Source organism: Rhopilema esculentum, chromosome 4 (genome assembly GCF_057945365.1).
Source record: "Rhopilema esculentum isolate cy_ngs chromosome 4, ASM5794536v1, whole genome shotgun sequence".
In the NCBI taxonomy this organism is placed as follows: domain Eukaryota; kingdom Metazoa; phylum Cnidaria; class Scyphozoa; order Rhizostomeae; family Rhizostomatidae; genus Rhopilema; species Rhopilema esculentum.
Window position 1 is genome coordinate 1,598,807 of NC_142818.1, and position 20,843 is coordinate 1,619,649.

Genomic DNA, 20,843 nt, shown 5'->3' on the forward strand with positions numbered 1-20,843 from the left:
TTTTTCACAGTGCAGCTCATGCCCTGTAAACATCCATGTGTTGCGTTAACTGGTAGTATAGATTGTCCGAATAATGGAGTTTGTCATGAAACATAATGAAACTTTGTAAAAGCTTGCCAAATGGGATTCTATATTTAATGGAATGAACCCTGTTTATGAGAAAGCAAGCAGTTTGCTTCAGGAAATATTTTATTTTTCACGAGGGTTTTCTAAAACGGGTAAGAAGGAAAAACACAAGCTGCAGAAATTGTCAAGTGGCATCTTTTACGAAACATCCTTCATTTGCCGACAGGTTTGAATATTCACCGAAAAAGCACCCTCACATGGCCAAAAGTCCTCGATTTCGAGAGAAAACGTTGTTAAAAATTGCATTTTGCAGAAGCTCAGCCTCAGCTTGTTCTTAATATGTTCTTAACTTTTGACCAATTTTGAGGCTCGTGTTCTTATGAAATTGTTCTTATATGAAAAAAAGAGTGTAAAGGTTTATCTATATAAATACTTAAAGCTGATTTTAGTCTTTTATGTAGCGAAAACTGGGGGTCATAGCCTCTCCTGTGGCATGAGCCCTGATTTAGTAAATTCCAATGTTTTTTTCTAAAAAGTTTCTTTAATGATACGTCATTGATGTTAACAGAAATTTCCTATATCTAATTTCTCACGCTAGAAATTTTCCAACAGAAGCTTGTTTAGAGGGTTTTCATGTCTGTGTTGTTTTCGATTGCACGTGAAATTTCTGTCTAGAGAGGTGCTTCCGTTCTAATGTTGTTCTTAGATGGGAAAAGTATATTTTAATTCTCTGAGACTAATTTTTTATGCCAGCCAGCCGATAAGGTTGAACAATTTTCACAAACTTTCTGTATCATTGCTTTTTTTTACAATGTAATTGTTTCGCAACTTTCTTGTTTCGACAGCTGACGATTCTTAAATTACTTAAAGAGAGATCTTTTAAAAAATGTGTGTAATGTCGTACTTAGCTATGAATAAATGGGAAGAGACAGAACGGGCAATATTGGTGTTGATGCCAAATCATATTATAAACACTTCAGCCGATTGTGTTTAAAAATTTTGCAGACACTTATGTTTAAAGATTGTAGCCTCGCTTCAGTTAATATACATTGCTTTTTTTTCAGACTATGAAATCAAAATTAAGAAATTCTAAAATATATTTTCGATGACGTCACATTTCGGTACGTTATTGTATCATAATTTACATGCGGCTATATTACTGCTGATTGTTGCATTGATACCATCGATGAAGGGGTTGCTATGAACCTGCCTCAATTCCATGTAGCATGTTATAAAGGTTTTTGCCAAACTAGCACGATAGATGTTCATTTCATTTATGAATACTGTAGTTTAATTTGCACCATGACTTGATTTAGGGTTACGTATTGTTTTGTTTATATTGTTTTGTTTTGCTATTTGGCAGTTTAAGTTTCAATGAAATGGCTAACAAAAATGGTTTTAGATGCCACCGTACAAGGACCGCAAACCAGTCAAATGTGGGTGGGCTGAAAAGGGCGTGACTGAAAAATTTTTAGGCCACGCACTCTAGAACGCAGGAAAACGCCCCTTCTAGAAAATACTTGCTTATTTCTACTGAAGTTTTATAACAGGTCTGGTTCTGAGAAGAAATCAATAGCTATAAAAATAGATAAAATTAACTTGGGATAATAAAACAGCAAAAAAACATCTAGAAAATAAACAAAAATGGTTCCTAGTCAAGAAGAACTGCTACTACTTAGGAGTATACGATTCAATGTTGCGTTAGAGCATAGTTAGAGTAAACTTTCCAAAAAGTTTTCTAACATATTATTGCAAAAAAGTGGAGGGGCTATAGCCCCTGCTAGCCTAATGGCAGCGCGGAGACTGCCACGGTATACTTTATGATTCGCACAAATCGTTTCAAATGGATTGCGTCGTACGATGAAATGGTGTTTGGCCTTGAATTTGTTTCTTGTTGTATTGTTAGATGTAACTTTAGATATACTTTTAATTTCGCTTCAATCTTTCCGTTTAAGTTACAATGTTTGGTCAGAGAGGGTTACCGATAACGTATGTTCTTCACCTCTTATCCGTCATGTTAAAATTGAATTTGTGTTTAATTCTATATTTTATTATGATAAAAACTGTCACAAAGTTTGTTTATGAAAAAAAGGAGACAACTTAGTTGGACGAAACGCCCTACGACTGTAGATAAAATCAATTATGAGTTATAATTTGTTTACTGTCTGAATAAATGATTTTTCATAGCTAGATTCATCTATTGAAAAGGAGACTGAAGGGAAAATATTTATTTCTTTACGTGTTTCAGGCTTTAAAAACATCGAAGGAGCCGACAAGAGATACCTGTTCTATTCAGTTTTTACATAAATGAATTATTTCTATTCATAAAACAAGCAACGCTCTATAATTATGCAGACGACAATACGCTTGCTTACTTTTCTAGAAACATGCGTGATCTTGTAAATACTTTGCAAAAAGAAACGGGAATTTCCTTATCATGGTTAGAACAAAATGAAATGATTGCAAACCCTAAAAAATTTCATGCTATAATTCTTAGGAAAAACAAGACAAATACTAGTGGAGAACAAAAAATCATGAATGGTAATAAACTTGAATCTGAGGAGACAGTGGAGCTTTTAGGAGTAACGTTGGATTACAAACTTGATTTCGACCCACAAGAACACGCCCTAAGATTTCTCTATAATGATTATAAAAGTTCGTATAACGATCTGCTTGTGAAGTCATATAAATGCACGATGCTCGTTGTTCGTCAAATAATTCTGTGCATTGAAATATTCAAAACAGTAAAACAGTTTTTTAGTTATTTATTTTTAAGTTACGTTCGTCAAATTATTCATTAAGAAATCCAAATAATTTAGCCCATGTTAGACCTAATCAAACAACATTTGGATCCAAAAGTCCATCGGGCCACAGAATTGGAATGGCCTGCCCAACAATCTGAAATCCGCAGAAAATTTGAAAAGTTTTAAGAATGTAATAAACAACGAGACAGACCGATTTGCAAATGTAGTGCCTGTCAGCTTCTGCCAGTAAATGCAAGATAATCTTTAACTTAGTATCTATAATTACTTTAAAGTACTAATTGGTAGTTATGTTCGATTTTGATTAGCCAACATTGCATATTTATGTATATATTGTTAGCCATTGTTTTTATATCCAATTAAAATAAATTTACAACAACAACAACAGCCCTTCCGCCGAAATCCTTTTCTGTGGTATGGGGGTCACCTTGGTCAGCTTTCAGACCATCCTAACATTTAATTGAATGTTTTAAGGACAGCATGATAATGAAATTAATAACCAGTACGACGAAGAAAAAAGACATCATGTATTCGTCAACTTCTTGTTACATCGTGGACAATTTCAATTAAGACAAATCCATTAAGACATTAAGACAGTTCCAATTTAGACAATTCCATTACGACAAGTCCATAAAATTAGATTAAACGTTTCGACTCTGGCTAGAGTCATCTTCAGTATAATTACAGGCGAGAGAAAATCAACTTAAATACGAAAGAGCTAAACGAAGGGAATCGTAAATCACGTGGTAAAGAAGTACGCTGGAGGAGCAATCAGGATGCGAGAGAAGACACAAGAAATAAACAACCTAGAGAAATAAACAAGGAATAAAGGCCAAACGATGAAAATAATGCGGGAAAGAAAGTCAGAACAAAATCATAGGAATAGAAGACTGTTGGGAATTAAGCGAAGGCCTGTCCCGGTGTATGAGGAGGCTTTCATGAATAAGTAGATCAAAGGGGGGGGGGGGGGGGGTTGCTTGTTTTGGAGAGAATAGAAAAATCTTCAACAGAAGCTACGTGTCCAGTTTTGGAAATATGATCGTGAATGGAGGAAGGGCTAGGGGTTTTGACACCCTGGCCATGTTGGTTGATTCCCAAGTGCTCTCTACATCGAATCATGAGATTTCGAGATGTTTTACCATAATAAATGGCGCTGCAGCCACTATACGTAAACTTGTAAATAACGTTAGAGCACAAAAGGGGAGTGTGATGATCTTTAAAGATGGATAAATGATAAATTAGAGATTGGTTTGGGTGATCTGAACACGAATCTCAGCTGAACATCAGGGTAGCATTTTTCATGAGCTTGTTAATGGTAATGAGAATGATAATGGAAGAAGCCATTTTTTATATCACATCATTACAGAAACTTTACAGACTATAAATTCATCAAAAAACACAATGCAGCCTAGCGAGTGAGCTAGAGAAATATTTCCTTAATTTACCTGTTTTATTTGATTAAAGCATTGGGAATATCGAGAAGGGGTCCCCCAAGGCTCTACTCTGGGTACCAGACTCATTATATAGCTATAAAAGTGAGTCTGGTACCCGGGGTAACGAGGCTCTTGTTTTGGTCCACCTCTTTTTCTAAATAATATCAATGGCCTTTCGTGTTCAGTAAAGAATTTCAAATTAAGGATCCAGAGCAAACTTGAAGGAGGGGCAGTTGGTTGTGGGGGCGCTGAAAATTTTTCAAAAACTGGTTTCGAGAGTTAGCTGTATACAACAATTTAAGATCCATTTTCGGAATAAACAACATAACTTTGAGGTAATCCTTGAAGCAAATTAACCTACCGGTCTCAGAAACATTTTCACCTGATTCTCATTCTTCAAAAGAGGCGCACGATTTCCAGAAAAAGGGGCACCAGATTTGCTGCAACTCGTCGAGGGAGGGACAAGTGCCTCTATCTGCCTCCCTTAAATCCGCCACTGTCTATGCGTGCAGTTGTTTTTGAACGAGGCTATAAACTTTGATCTGAAAAAACTTGACGAATGAAAGGGGAAAATTTATCACTTAAGGTGGATGTATACCTCATGCTATGTTGATAACACCGAACAGAAAAGAATGCATCTCGAAAGTGCCAATTAAGCCCCGCTAAAGCGCTCTCAACATTTCACTGAACATCGTTCAGCATTTGTACAGTGATGTTTAGTGATGTTTAGTGATGTTGAATAGGGGTGTTATAACGCTGTTTAGGTATGGTGTTTTGGAAGATGAACTTCGGATACTCTTTTGGTTTAACAGTAGCTGCCTGATGATTCCTAAAGTCAGGATTTTGGTCTTGCAACATGCTTTGAATTGCTATCTCATCCGATTTGCTTTCACTGCCAACTGTTTTCAAGCGTTCGTCGTGGTTAGCCATTAAGATTTACAAATTCAACTTCTCTCAACCTCTTGGTCTGATCTGAGATCTTGACGCGTTGAAGCCTTTTTTGGCGCGCAAAATCCAAGTCTAGTGCGCCTGCGCCGACTGAACATTGCTGTATGACAGGGGCGGATTTAGACCGGAGCAAACGGAGCAGCTGCTCCAGTCAGAATTTTCTAAATTTATTATAGTGCCTGTTTGATATTAACTTAGCTCTGTTACTTCATAAATCATCAATTAATGCTTCCTGATGCCCCCCAAACAACCCCTTTGGACTAGATAGGTGCCTTAGAGAACTGGTTTACATTTTGTCGTCTGAGTTGCTTATGTGTTGACTGTGGAGGAGATGTTCACAATTTTGCTCCACATGAAATACGTCATGGTCAAATAAACCAATCAGACCACTGGATTTTGCTCCAGTTGATGAAAATTTGCTCCAGGAAGTGCTGGTTAGCCAATCAAACTACTGAGCAACTGGAGCAAAATCCAGCTCTGCGATTGGTTTGAATCCGTTATCGGGAGCAAGTTGGAGCGCACTCTTTCGAATTGAAGCTTTCGTAACGTTCTGTGTGTAACGGGGCTTCGAAAAAAAACTGACGACAAGGATTTGAGTTTTTTGAAAGAGAGACGGCAAAACAGGTATGTTTACTAATGTTAATTATGTATGTCGTTTAAGGGAGCCCTCTTTTTGATGCTGTCGTTGTGGACGTTTATAAACCCAATGAGATAGGGGTTCATTTAGGCCTATAAGCAAGTCATGTTATTTAACAGATTACTTTCTTATCACAAAGTTATTTGGAAGTAATAATGGTACAGATCGTTTTGTCTAATCTAAAAGCGCAAAAGGTCCTTATGCCTTGGCCGCTGGGAATACTTGTGGGAATGTAGCTAGCTGTAATTAATAGAATCAAAGCTCTTGTCAGAGGCGAGGGGCAATTCACTCTTTCAGCTGCCAGTTTCCCTCCAAACAAACAGATTTCTAGGGATTTTTAAAAAGAGCTATAGGGTTTCAATTGTTGATTTGCCCCTCGATCAAGAGTGTTTGTCTCAAGCACGGAGCTCTGCTCTGAATTCAGGAGTTTTATGTAATTTTAATATTATGATTTTCTTTGAATATACGAAGAGAAAGGAATTGGTATCAAACGTTGCTAATCTGGGTGGGTCGCTAATGACTGATATGATATAATCGATTTCAATACTCCATAAATTGTCTTTCAAACTACTGTTTGTCTTCCTTCATCTAAGAGAAAATAAAATCTTCACAAATGCAGCATGTGTTGATTGAATTCAGACCATTAGCATTTTTTAGTATTACGATTATATAGCCGAGTTTTTGAAACTGATAAGGATGACACTTCTACCGACGAACAAACTGCTATTTCCGCGAAAAACCACCGCAAAGGAAACTTTCAAAGGCATCAATTTGATTAAAGGGCACATGTCGCTTTAGTAATCGGCTAATACAACAAAAACGTTTGGTGTGAAATTCCATTCTTTCGTGACTTGTCATTTATACGTCAAGAAATTTTACTGCCGTGAAAAGATAAAAGATTCAGTTTGGTTTATTATTTTAAAATTCTGAGTTAGTTGCGTGTTTCTGTTGAGAAAGAATTCCGTCAACTAAAGTACAGTTTCAAGCAGTTTTTTAACAAAATTTTTTTAACCTCTAAATTGCTACTAGCTTTATTTAAAAGACTGTGCTAGTTAGAAATTTTATCTGAGATTCGCATGAAATTAAAGTCGTTTTCAGAGAATCTAAAGGGCGTGGTCATAAAATTTTTTCGGGGGCTCCGCCCCCCAACCCCCTCAGGTTCTGCTCCACTCAGAATTTTCGCTAGATCCGCCCCCGGATGGGATGTTAAATCGCTCTCAACACCTCTCAGCAACACCTTTAACAATAGAAATGTTGAGTCTGTTCGCTGAACATTTTTGAATCTGTTCAAACTCCACAGCGCTGAACACCGCTCAACACTACTCAACATAACTGAACAGGATGTTAAAATGCTCTCAACATTTGCACTCTACAAATGTTGAGCGATCTTCAGTGAAATGTGGAGAGCGTTTATCTGCAAGTGTTTATCTACCGAGTACATGTTGGCAGCATTTCACTCCGTTAATGCGATCAGAATATTTTAGTATTGTTAATATTTAAATTTCAGCTATTACAAAGCAATTTCAGCTGTAAGACTATTGGTTTTATGAAAGTTCTAAAATAATCTTTTGTGGTCACGTAGTTTATTCAAACTTTAGAAACACTGAATAGAACGGTTGGGTCCGACGCGAATTTTTTTTTTGAAATTAAGCCTTCTAGGATGGCTAGAAATGCATCTCCCAGACTAAAATTGTCTCTGTTTTTGTCAAATATCTTGGGATTAATCTTCTTCTGTGATGTTCCTGAAAATTCTCTTCTGGATCAACTGAAAACTGAACTGCAGAACTTTTTAATATCTTTGAATGTTTTTAAAAATTACATGAAGTACAATTTTCTACAAAAAGTTTATCTTCCCGTCAAAATCCCAATTTTACCTACTCAAACACAAATGCCTATTCTTGGGGGGGGGGGGGGGTGTTACCGGCCCTGATTGTGAATAACTGACAGCACCTTGACGCTTCCAACTTACCCTTAAGGGGGCACTAGACCAGTTGCAAGCTAGAATAGCCTTAGAGCAAAAAAGGTAGATATAGTGTTATATTTGCATTATTGAATAAGAAAAAAGTTACATACTGTAATTGTATAACATTATAATCCCTTTGGTGTATAAAAAATAATTATGATTCTTATCTATGCTAATTTATGCTAATTTCATTCGGCCGTCATTTTTTCAGTAAAGTAAAGATAATTCCTTTATGGTTAAAGATTTTTGGACCGAATTTGGAACAGAAATTTGGAACATTAGTCTGCATGTTTTAAATTGAGCATTTTTGTGTAGGGCATTGCAATTTGAATAAATCTAAGAAAAACACTGTTTCCTTGGAAACAGCTGCCATCTTTGCTTAAATTTAAAAAGCTCAATTCAAATTAAAGAACGTTATTATGTTGATATGCACACCAAATTTCAAGATGATGGGTCATACTGTTGAAGAGCTGTTCTTTCCTGAAATATATTAGTGCCAAAATTGATGTCCTGAGAAAATGGGCTGTAAAGTTGAAGACATAAATCTACATTGTTCTTTGTTAGATAAGAATTGATTGAGTGAGCAAAGATTTGGTTATATCTATTTACATCTAACTTTAAGTTTCTAAAAAGCATTTTCTATCTTCTACTGTCTTTTAAAAGGCTGTATGTAATTTATAACCTGTGGGATGGATATCTCAATGTTTGTAATATTCTCTGTACTTCCTGGACATTCGGTAGCATCAGCTTTTTCCACCCTTGCCTTTTTATATTTTTTCTGACCACCTTTTTCATGCAAATCTCTCTTCCCACTGGTTGATGCAAATGCTTTTCCAGCTTGGTCAAATGCACCTGAAGCATAGTGCTTCCTTGTCTCTTCAATTTGCTTTAAAAAGCTTTTTGATTTCTGCCATCGTTGGAATTTATATTTGTCGCTTACTTTTCTTGAGGCAGACTTTATTCTTCGGCAGTTTTGTCTTTTCACAGCATCAACTGATTTTCTGCCAGAGCCCCTAATTCCTGCTGAAGCCCAGAGTGCTATTTGTGCACCAGCACCAGAGTTAAAGATGCAAACAGCTTCTGATACTGCAAGAGTAATTCTGCGTAGACCACAAAAGTTTTCCTTTGGGCAACGCATCCATATCGTGCTATTAAAGCTTTCATTTTGGTTTTGGGTCAAACCCAGTTGGCATCTTTTCAGCAAATTAGAGTCACTGAGCCTCTTGAAAGTTGGCTCTAAAGCACTAAAAAAGGATGAAGGTAGCCTCTGAGATTCATCGTAAAATGATGTTGTCTTAGCTTTATCGACCCAGAACTTGCACCATGATGATGTTCCTTTTGGGCAATATCTGTGCTGTTGCATGAGAGATGTGCTTTCATCAGATGGCTTAACCGAATGGTGTAAAATAGCTAACACTGCTTGCCTCATCTTCTCCACATTACCAATATTTGCTCTAATTGCTCTTCCATAATACCTCTGGAATTGATTGACCTTAACATCTGTCAACCGTCCTCTTCCTCCAACAGGCTTACCATCCTCTAATTTCTTTCCCCTCAAATCTTTTATCAATTTTCTTAGAGCTGTCCCCATTCTCTTTTGGATATGTCCTATACATTCCTCTTTTTCCACTTTATAACGGCTGCCATAAATGTTATCAATACACTCTTTGACTACTCTAAATGTGTCACTGTCTCCATCTCCCACAAAGGTAGTGTATTTCAATTGTCTTGTATGAATTGATCGTTTAAAAATTGAACTGGCCCCAGCACCCTCCATACTGCCAGATGACCCTTCATAGTTTAATTGACATTTATCCTCATGTGCTTTCTTCCATATCTTATATGATTCAGAGTCTTTGCTTTCTTTTTCATGCATTTTACATTCATGGCAGTAAAGTGATAGTACTTCAAAGTCCAGGACCTCTCCTGTTTCAACACTTATAGCAACAACAACTCCATACTTGGATGAAAAACCCCTTTTGTGCCAAGTCCCATCAATAGTTATAGCTGCAGGGACAGCACCATCTTCATCCTCACTGGCAAGCTCTGGATTCCTCTCTAATATGATATCCCTCACTCTTTTTGCTGCTTGTAGCATATTTTCAGTGGCTTCTGCTTTGGCTGCATCAGAAATAATGTTGAGATGCTTGGCATAAGCTTTATCTGTTACAGGAGCTGATAAATTCATGACAGAGCAGAACTTGGCTAGTGATTCTCTGCCTCCTTTCATCGAATTGCATGCCATGACTGATCTCCTGTTGATGTCAAAACATTCCAATTTTTTTCCTTCTGAGCGTCTGCTTGTCACCAACTCGGTTTCTTTGTGGCAACACGAGCAAACCATTGAAATAAATTCGGCAAGGCCAGACCTTTTGCCATCTTTTACCACCAAAGTAAGTTTTGACTTTGGATTGGTACAAGATTTGCAAATGGCCGAACTGTTCATGGCAGATTGCAATAAAGATATGTCAATTATTGAGTTTCTGGAAAGTTCTGAATCCTTTACTTGCTTCCTCGTGGTTACTTTATCACCAAATGACGATCTTATTTCAATTTCTTTATCTAGCTCTGAAATCTTTCGTGAAGAAGCGGACGAATTTTTTTCGGAAGAATCAGCTGATGTTGTGGGCCTAGCATTACCTCCTTGGGCTTCAGCCGCATTTTGGTCAGAATGTTTCAAAAATTGCTTCTGAATACCTCTGAATCCTTTCTTTTTCTTCCCTTTGCAACCCAATTTATCCTTATTGGAAGGCATTTTGACTTAAAAAGATGATTTAACGATATTCGATTCAACACAGTAATAAAGTACGGCGATGTACGGTCAATCTGAGCTTTCCCGGGTTTTGAGGTTGTCATTGGCAATACAATTTGGAAGCGAGACTAAACAGAGATGGCGTCGTATTCTATTCAGAAGCGATTCAAAGAAAATCAGAGGCAGTTTGGGGGTCTGACGATGGATTATACGTTCTTATTTCACCCCTAGAAACGGTTGCTAAGGAATAAACTCAAGACTGCTCCAACTTTAATTGTGAATTGCCAATAAACCAAGGCAGATACAGTGAAAACAAGTTTACTACAGTAATTCTCATACATTTTAACCCTATATATGACAAAATTGAAAAATATGACTTTTTAGGGGAAATTTGAAAAAATGCTGTATAGTGCCCCCTTAAGTCAACGGTCTGGTTGGCTAACGGATCCAATACGCATAACCATGGTGCTCAAAAGTCCTGCCAATAGAAGCAAAACAGGCAATCTCTTTTCTTACAAAAAGCCTTCCAAAACGCAAAGGTTGATACAATGCAATCTCGTTTACCCGAACAGCTTGGATTGTAAGGAAATGTGAGAGGAGTTGTTCAAATACGCCGAAAGTTCGGATGATCAAGGAAAAGAATTTGGTCCGGAAAAACCACACACAAGAAAAGAGAAAGAGGCAAAAATACCATTTTAGATTTCAGTAATGTCAGGGTATAAAGAATGGCATTAAAATGTTTAGGATGAATTTAAAGATGTTTGCCTTCTCTGGTAGGAAAAGCAAATGAATAGAAAATAATTTTGTGTATGCACCCAAGATGTTCATTCAAACACACAAATACGGTGGCCACGGCTAAATGGCTAATGCCACGTTTTTTGAACACTTCTTCCCCAAACTATGATTTGCCTCGTCTACTCTCACGAAACCTCTATGACGAGTCCTAAGAATGATGCTCCCAGCGTAAGGATTTAAGCATGTGGTTAGGCACAAATATTATTTATGCAATTACATAAGTACGCTTCATGAGTCTAATAGTTGGAAATGTGATTGGATAAATGTTCTGTCAAATAAAACCTATATCTAAAGCCAGGGGCGAAGCGAACAAAATTGGCATTACTGAAATCTAAAATGATATTTTTGCTTCTTTCTCTTTTTTGTGTGTGTGATTTTTCCGGACCAAAATCTTACCCTCAATCATATAAACTTTTTAGTGTGAAGGGCTATCCCCCTTAAATATTTGAAATGAAAAAATGAAAGGAAGGGGATAGATTTGTTTTATTTCATGTTGTACTTTTTAATTGTCTGATAACAGGGTGTTTGTCCTGCCCCCGCTGCTGCACCCATGCCCGGGTCGGGGGTCTACTTTGCCAACAGGGTCTCCAAAGTTAAGAAAACATCCATTTTTCACGACCACTGACCGGGGGAAGGTCGTAGAAACAAATAGAACTTGACGAAAGTGAAAATTTTTAGAAGTCTGAGGCAGTTGAAAGAAATCGTATTGCCTTTATGTTTTCAAAATACACACTTTTTATAAGAATACTTTTTTTGCCGAGCCTCAATGTTCCTAAAAATTTTCAATTTTGAGCCTAACATTTTTCTTAAATAATTCTTGCCCAACACAAGGTGCGAATTCGGCTTAAGATCAAAGAAAAATATTAAATCTTTTTTGATGTGTTGCTTCATCATAAATTTCAGCAAATAGAAAGACAAATGTGATATTAAAATGCAAAATCTAATGATACAAATACATGTATAATACATATCTAATGATACATACATACATATATATCTAGAATATTTATATATATATATTGTAAAATAAAGTATTTTACAGGACAGGTAAAGCTCATAAATCAGACTCCAGTTCGCAATAACGTTTTTAAAAAACCAAGATTCTTCAATAGCGATCGTATAATCAGCAGCAACCAACAACTACAAAATGACGACTTTATTCAACGAAAACTTCGACTAGACTGGACTTGCTCTCAAAGAACATACGCTTTTAACAACATGAGTGACGCACACAAAACCCAAATGACACAAATTAACGGCAAATGGACTAATAATAACTAAAATAGAGATGGCACGATGACAAACAAAATGACTGACGCAAACATCGAAAGACATTCTCATTAACAATAACGAACCACAAACACTATGCACGACAGACAAAACTAGTTGTATAACAATATATCATAGAGTTGAAGAAAGTAAAACTACATGGTTTATCTCTACAAGCCTGTTTCGTGAGTAAATCACTCTTCAGGAGCTCTACGTGCTAACGTATTGAGCACTGTGCTACGGAAGTATCAAAAAACGAATTTCTATATATAAATATATATATATATATATATATATATTTATTAATTATCATATTGCTGTCTAGAGTGCTCAACTTACCGGAGCGATTAGATAGACTAAAATAAACAGACTATTGTGACACAACTCTGAGTTTCATGTGTAAACAATCATCAGGTGTACACAAATATTCGAAATATACGAAACTCGGAGTAACAGAGAACATGTCTCATTTCTAGTATATATTCTATTTTATTATATATAGAAATATATAGATATGTAGAACGTTTCGAGCGAGGTCTTCAGTCACCAGTAAACTATATATATATATATATGGCGTCAAAGTGACAGCTGTTTTGCTTCGGGAGAAAACTCAGATTAAGGAAAAATTTTAGTCTTGATGGAGGTTGAGCCTGGCATTATTCTTAAATTATTCTTAAATTTTAGCAATTTTGAGCCTCAATATTCTTATAGACTTAATTCTTATAAAAAAGTGTGTACAGCAAGATAAAAGTGAAAATAATATTTATAAACCTCCGGCCGGTTTTTTATACAAATGTGTTTGAAGAACTGCTCTGCAATGTAAAACATAGACCTGGACTTTCTGTAATTTATATATTTAAATTGACACACTTTTATTATTAATTGATATAATCATGTAACCTTTCATGTGTCTAAAAATAACAATAACCTAAAAATTGCTGCTTTTTTAAAAAACGGTTTTGAAAAACAGCGTCACAAGGAAAGGGGATAAAGTCTAGTAGAGTACCCCAATTGCCTGACCGCGCTCATTTTAGACCCGTTAAAAACGAGGGAGTTTTTTAGTAAGATCTTCATGGCCCGGGAAGGTTGCCAACGGTTCTGGACTCGGAGTAATATCATTTCAGGCTGAAAATTCCGAGTCAAGGTGTCATTTCAATGTAAGTAACCTGTCTGCCCCAGCTTTTTTAAAAAAGAGTTCGTTTCCTGGATCCTATTGAAAACCGGCATCATGTTTTCAGAATTTAATTCCAGGATAGGGACATTAAGTTTTTATCTTCATGCAAATCCACGTCATTTTCATTCCAGGTTATCACCCGGGCATGGCTGCAAACCGTAACAGTTGCAAATGTCTTCTCGAATAAAATCTTTTCTGAAACGATGCAAAACATTTTTTATAATGTATGATGATGTATGTGAGCGAACCATGAAAACGAGGCTACGACATTGATAGGTGTGGCAAATGGGAACTTATTATTATCTAAACGCTAGCGCACAGACGTATCTACACACTATTGAAAACATTCATTCGAAAAAACTCTTACGAAACGTCGTTGTATTGACATTCTCACGAAGATTAAATCTTATTCGAATCATTCTTGCTGTACTGTTTCTCTGATGATTTTATGGTATTTCTAAAGACAACCAGGTGATTTCTTTCCATATTTCTCTCGTTCGTCAAACTATCAAACTATTTATCTTACATTTATTCTGAATATATACAGTCCTCTAGAACTTAACTCTTGCGAACCACTCTGTGGTACTTTTTACCCTACAGCGTTTACGCTCTTTATGTTTATGTTTACGCTTGAATCTGATTCTAAGTGGGGTTTCTTAAATGGTCCATGAACCTCGACGGATTTCGCTGTTTACTTAGTTTGACGTTCTTTTCTTAGTTACAAATTGTTGTCTTTATCTTTTGGATTTTTATTACTCGTTGCATAAATCTGATGTCATGCCATGAACTATGAACTATGTCGCAAGAGGGTGAAGCAACGGACACTTCCGTACCTGAATTAATTCAACGCCCTAAACGAAGTAGAATTAGAGCTGGTTACCGTGCGCACACTAGTAAACTCTTAAACGATGCCAGGGACGAAATATATAGCGAAAGTCCTTCAATTTTGGTTCTTCAAAAACTATCAGTTTTCTTAAAGGAAAAATCGAACATTCTTAGGAAAATTGACGAAGAGGTGTTTCTTGAAACGAAGGACGATGATATCGAAAACGAAGTGATTCAATGCGAAGAAATTCAATCTGATATCTCCGGTTTATTAGTAGAAATTGAAGATAAACTGTCAGGTCTGAAACTTGAAAATGGAAGCCAATCAAATTCGGAAATATCTCGGCCAAACATATCTACTTCTACCAACTCTTCGTATGTTGATTCTGCAGCGAAATTACCAAAACTAGAGCTTCCTAAATTTTATGGAGATCCGAAGAAATGGATTGAATGGTGGGACTCTTTCGAAATTGTCCATAAAAGTGATGCTCTCTCACCGGCTAACAAATTCAGACATTTAAAGTCGTTGTTAGATGGTCCCGCTGCAAAATCTATATCAGGCATTCAAGTTACTGGCTTAAATTATGGTGAAGCTATTGAAATTCTGCAAAATCGTTTTGCGAACCGACAAATTATCATTAATGCTCACATGGAAAGTTTAATAAATCTGCCCCAAGTTTCATCGGAACGGGATCTCAAAAACTTGCGAAAACTGTATGATGAATTAGAAGTAAACATTCGAAGTTTGAAGTCATTAAAAGTAAATCTTAACGAATACGGAGCTCTTCTTATGCCCATGCTCATGAGTAAAATTCCTGAAAGTATAACTCTATTAGTTACAAAAGCTACCCAAAAAGACGATTGGAAAGTAGAAACAGTCTTAGAAATTTTGAAGTCTGAGCTTGAGGCAAGAGAACAATGTGGTCAATTAACCTCGCAGAAATCCAATGTTGCACAAAAAGAGGGCAGTTCAAGAAGTCGAAATTCTCATTTCTATGGAAATACTCATACAACCTCGGCACTTTTGAATAATGGTGCACAAATTACTTGCTCATTTTGCAAAAGTTCGCATTCTTCTGCTAAATGTAACGTAATTACGGATACCCGAGCGCGAAAGGAAATTCTGAAAAAGCAAGGTCGTTGCTTTGTTTGTCTAAAGAAAGGACATTTGTCCAGATATTGCCCCAGTAACATTCGCTGTTTTAATTGCCAGCAGAGACACCATCTTAGTGTTTGCGAAAACAAAGCACTCTTTCCGCCGCGCGCTAATGAAAGCCAAGGTGCAATATCGGTTAATCCGATAATTCCAACACAATCTAGCGCAGCACATCAGCAAAGAAGAACAGGAGATGTTGGCCAGGCAACAACTACAATGTTTGTTGACTGCAAAAATGCGGTTCTTTTACAGACAGCCAAGGCCTATATTTCAAGGGCCGAAAACCCCGGGCAAAGGACCGTCGCGCGTTTGATTTTTGACTCTGGAAGTCAACGGTCATACATATCGAAGAGGCTGAAGGACTTTCTAGCCCTTCCCAGTATTTCTCAAGAAACTCTCACGATAAATGGGTTTGGGTCCGACAGAGGAAATCTACAAACTTGCGATATTACGCAATTCTGTGTAACAAGTCCTTATAACGACCTTAATATGTATGTCAATGCTTATGTTGTACCCATTGTTTGTTCTCCACTGAAAAGCCAACCAATAAATTTTGCTGCCAGCAATTATCGACATCTTGAGGGGCTACCTCTAGCAGATTTTCCCGCCGAAAACAACGAGCAACTGGAGGTTGACGTGCTTATAGGCTCTGATTTTTATTGGCATTATATGCAAGGTGGTTCGATACGGGGGGAGCCAGGATCTCCAATAGCACTAGAATCTACCCTGGGATGGATTTTGTCAGGACCTGTAGCTCAGTGCCCAGACATTTCGGCAACACACGCCAATTTCGTCCAATCAACTCATGTTCTGAATGTTATGCAAGATCAAACTTCCATTGAGGAGCAAGTTTCCAAATTTTGGACCTTGGAAAGTTTCGGAATATTAAAAAACGAATTGTCTGTTTACGAAGATTTCGAAGACGAAATTGAATTTTCAGAAGGCCGATATCAGGTTAAACTTCCTTGGAAAAAAGACCACCCAACTCTTCCCGACAATTTCGAGCTTTGCCAAAAACGTCTCATTGGGCTTTATTCTAAACTGAAAAAGAATAGAAAACTCTTGAACGATTATGATTCCATTATAAATGATCAAGAAAAGAGGGGTATTATTGAAAGAGTTGATTCTCATTTTGTTGGTGGAGTTGGAAAAACGCACTATATCCCTCATCACCCAGTTATTAGGGAGGATAAAGAAACCACCAAAGTGCGTTTGGTTTATGATGCCTCTGCGAAGGATAAAACTGGTGTTTCGTTAAATCAATGTCTTTACCCTGGACCGTGTTTGCTTAAAACTGTCGCTGAAATTATCGCAAGGTTTCGTCTAAACCCAATCGCTTTAACGTCAGATATTGAAAAAGCGTTCCATATGGTGTCAGTTCACCCATCTGATAGGGACGTTCTTCGTTTTCTCTGGGTAGACAGTTTAGATGACGAGCAGCCAAAAATTATTACTTACAGATTTTCTCGTGTTGTTTTTGGGATTACATGCTCACCGTTTCTGCTAAATGCAACCTTGAAAAAGCACATTGAAAGCTATTCTACAGATTACCCTGAAGTGTGTAATAAACTTCTTAATTCGCTTTATGCTGATGACGTAAACTCCGGAGGACATTCTATCGAAGAAGTTTTAAATCTTTATGAAATATCTAAAAACCTCATGCTTGAAGGAGGTTTTCGACTCCGAAAATGGCAGTCAAACTCTAAAGAAGTTAGGGACAAAATCGAAGATTTTGAATCCAATTCTAGCGAATGTATAGAAAACATTTTACCTACAACAGAAGAAAACCAATCTTTTGCGAAGTCAAGTTTATCTATGGAAGAAATTGATAACAAATCAAAATGTGTAAAGGTCTTAGGGCTAAACTGGGATCTCGAAGAGGATGTCTTTGAGTTCAAGCTGTCAGAACTTGCAAAGTTCGCTGCCGAATTGATTCCTACCAAGCGCAATGTATTGAGGCTAGTTGCAAAGGTATTCGATCCTCAAGGTTTCATTTCACCTGTGACTACTCCTCTGAAGGTGTTTTTACAGAAACTCTTTAAGGCAAAATTGTCTTGGGATGAAACATTACCTGAAGCACTTGACAAAGAATGGAAATTTCTCATCTCCAAATTAGATAAAGTAGAAACTATTTTTGTACCAAGGTACTATTTTGGTTCCATCGATGGGAAACCTGACCTCGTCGAACTTTTCGGCTTTTGCGATAGTTCTGAAAGTGCTTATGTAGCGTCGGTATATGCTAAGATAACTGTCAACGGAAAAAGTCACGTGAGCTTGGTTATGTCTAAATCAAGGGTAGCACCTTTATCTAAAACAACCATTCCAAGACTAGAGCTGCTAGCTTGTCTAACTCTTGCACGATTAATCGATTCTGTGGAAAATTCACTAAGTCCTGTTGTTAAAACTAAAGTGGTCAAATGTTGGACAGATTCGATTTCAGCACTCTATTGGATATTGGGAGAAGGAAAGGAATGGAAGATATTTGTTGAAAACCGTGTCCAAGAAATCAGAAAATTGGTCAATCCTAACCTCTGGTCACACTGCCCAGGAAAGGAAAATCCTGCAGATGTTCCTACTCGCAATTATGACGTCACGAAACTGCAAATGAATGATCTTTGGTGGTCAGGTCCAGAATGGTTAAAAGAAGATCCTGGAAATTGGCCTAACGTTGATCGTCAAGATGAAATGCCGCAGGAATGTCAAGAGGAAATCCGTAAAAATAATGTCTCACAGGAGAAGTCCAGCACGGTTTTGCTAGCTGATGCTGTGCAGAAAAATTCGTTGAGAAATGTAATCAAGTTAGAGAATTTCAGCAGCATTTCACGCCTCTATCGCGTTACTTCATACGTACTGCGTTTCCTTCATAACTGCAGAAAGAAAAGTCAAAAATTCGATGGAGAGCTTTCAGCTGAAGAGATGGCGAAGGCAGAATTGTTTTGGATCAAAGAAGTTCAAAATGATATTTCTAAACACGAGAACAAGCAGTTTGAACGGCAACTAGGTATTTTCAAGGACGAAGTCGGAATTATTCGTTGCGGAGGTCGTCTTAGTAATGCAGACATTCCTTTTGAAAGCAAATTCCCAGCACTACTTCCCAGAGAAAATCATCTTACAAAGTTAGTGATACAGGATTGTCACAAGCATGTCTTTCACGGTGGCGTGAAGGAAACTCTTTTAGAATTACGTAGTCACTTCTGGATAGTAAAGGGACGTCAAGTTGTCAAGAAAGTTATCGGCAAGTGTACTCTCTGTAAAAGGTTACAAGGAATGTCCTATGGAAATCCTAAAACCGCGAACTTACCGAGCTTCAGAGTGGAAGATTCTTTCCCATTTACTTCAGTCGGAGTTGATTTTGCCGGCCCGTTGTATGTTAAGAGTGATCAGAAGCAGATGAAGAAGGTATACATCACGCTCTTCACATGTGCTACTTCTCGCGCTGTACACCTTGAACTAGTCGACGAATTATCAGCTGATGCGTTTCTAATGTGTTTTCGTCGATTTGCTGCACGTAGAGGCATACCGTCTCTAGTCGTATCAGACAACGCTATGACATTTAAATCTGCATCAAAGAGGCTCGTGAAACTATTTCAACTACCAGAATTAAGGAAATTTTTCGCAGAACGAAGAATCAGTTGGATGTATAATCTACCCAAGGCCCCTTGGTGGGGTGGGTTTTTTGAGAGATTGGTCAAAAGTACAAAATCGTGTCTGAAGAAGGTTGTAGGATCTGCAAAGTTAAATCGTAATGAGTTGAACACTGTTCTTGTCGAGATAGAAGCTGTCCTAAATTCGCGTCCTTTGACTCATTTGTATCCTGAAGATATCTCTGAGCCTTTAACACCATCACATCTACTTATGGGTAGACGTCTCATTTCCTTGCCTTATTCGGTAGCGAGAGATTCTGAAGATCAACAAGAATGGGGAACGAAAGAGAACCTAACTAAAAGAATAAAATATCTCTTGTTAACTCTCGAGCACTTTAAAGTACGTTGGAAGAAAGAATATTTATCAGAACTTCGCGAGCATCATCGCAATCTCAAACGCGATGAACATCGATCTTCCATACATCAAGGTGATATAGTCACCGTGCACAACGAAAATAAGCCTAATCGCCTATTCTGGAATCTCGGAAGAATCAAATCGTTGATTTTTGGAAGAGACAATGAAATTCGTGGTGCAAATGTACAACTGTCAAACGGAAACGTTATAGCTCGACCGTTACAGAAATTATTTCCACTCGAAGTGACATGCTCTGAACCTTTAGTTCCGTTACAAAGTCACGACATGAACAATTCTCTAAGGACACGACCCCTTCGAACAGCAGCAGTTGTTGGTGCGGAGAAGAGACGTTTAATTGACCAGTATTTAACTGGCCAAGGGGGGAGTGTGAGCGAACCATGAAAACGAGGCTACGACATTGATAGGTGTGGCAAATGGGAACTTATTATTATCTAAACGCTAGCGCACAGACGTATCTACACACTATTGAAAACATTCATTCGAAAAAACTCTTACGAAACGTCGTTGTATTGACATTCTCACGAAGATTAAATCTTATTCGAATCATTCTTGCTGTACTGTTTCTCTGATGATTTTATGGTATTTCTAAAGACAACCAGGTGATTTCTTTCCATATTTCTCTCGTTCGTCAAACTATCAAACTATTTATCTTACATTTATTCTGAATATATACAGTCCTCTAGAACTTAACTCTTGCGAACCACTCTGTGGTACTTTTTACCCTACAGCGTTTACGCTCTTTATGTTTATGTTTACGCTTGAATCTGATTCTAAGTGGGGTTTCTTAAAATGTATCTTAAACACCATAAAATGAATCTTGTGGGTTCATTCAGGGCTCGAACCGACTTAGCATACATACATTTTACAATACGATGAAGTAAGACAGTGGTTGTTTTTAATATGCTTTTCTTTGTCGCGGTTTCACCTTTAGAAAACACGAAGTTAATTCTACTGCTGTGAACTTCACTTCATTTTCCTTTGTTTATATTTTAATTTCCGCACAAATAACTCGTTTCCCGATTTATCAATCCATCGTAGAACAA

The 20,843-nt window shown here is 37.3% G+C and overlaps 2 protein-coding genes across 2 annotated transcripts; one reads left to right on the plus strand and one right to left on the minus strand.

The window, feature by feature from the left end:
- Positions 1-7,876: 7,876 nt before the first annotated feature.
- On the minus strand, positions 7,877-10,971 carry LOC148960298 (uncharacterized). The gene has a single exon (XM_089116120.1). It carries the CDS (start codon positions 10,562-10,564, stop codon positions 8,456-8,458), a length of 2,109 nt encoding a protein of 702 aa, XP_088972246.1. The 5' UTR covers positions 10,565-10,971; the 3' UTR covers positions 7,877-8,455.
- A 3,624-nt stretch (positions 10,972-14,595) lies between these two features.
- On the plus strand, positions 14,596-20,181 carry LOC135684713 (uncharacterized). The gene has a single exon (XM_065200350.2). The coding sequence runs from the start codon at positions 14,596-14,598 to the stop codon at positions 20,179-20,181; it is 5,586 nt and encodes a 1,861-aa protein (XP_065056422.2).
- The last annotated feature ends 662 nt before the right edge of the window (positions 20,182-20,843 follow it).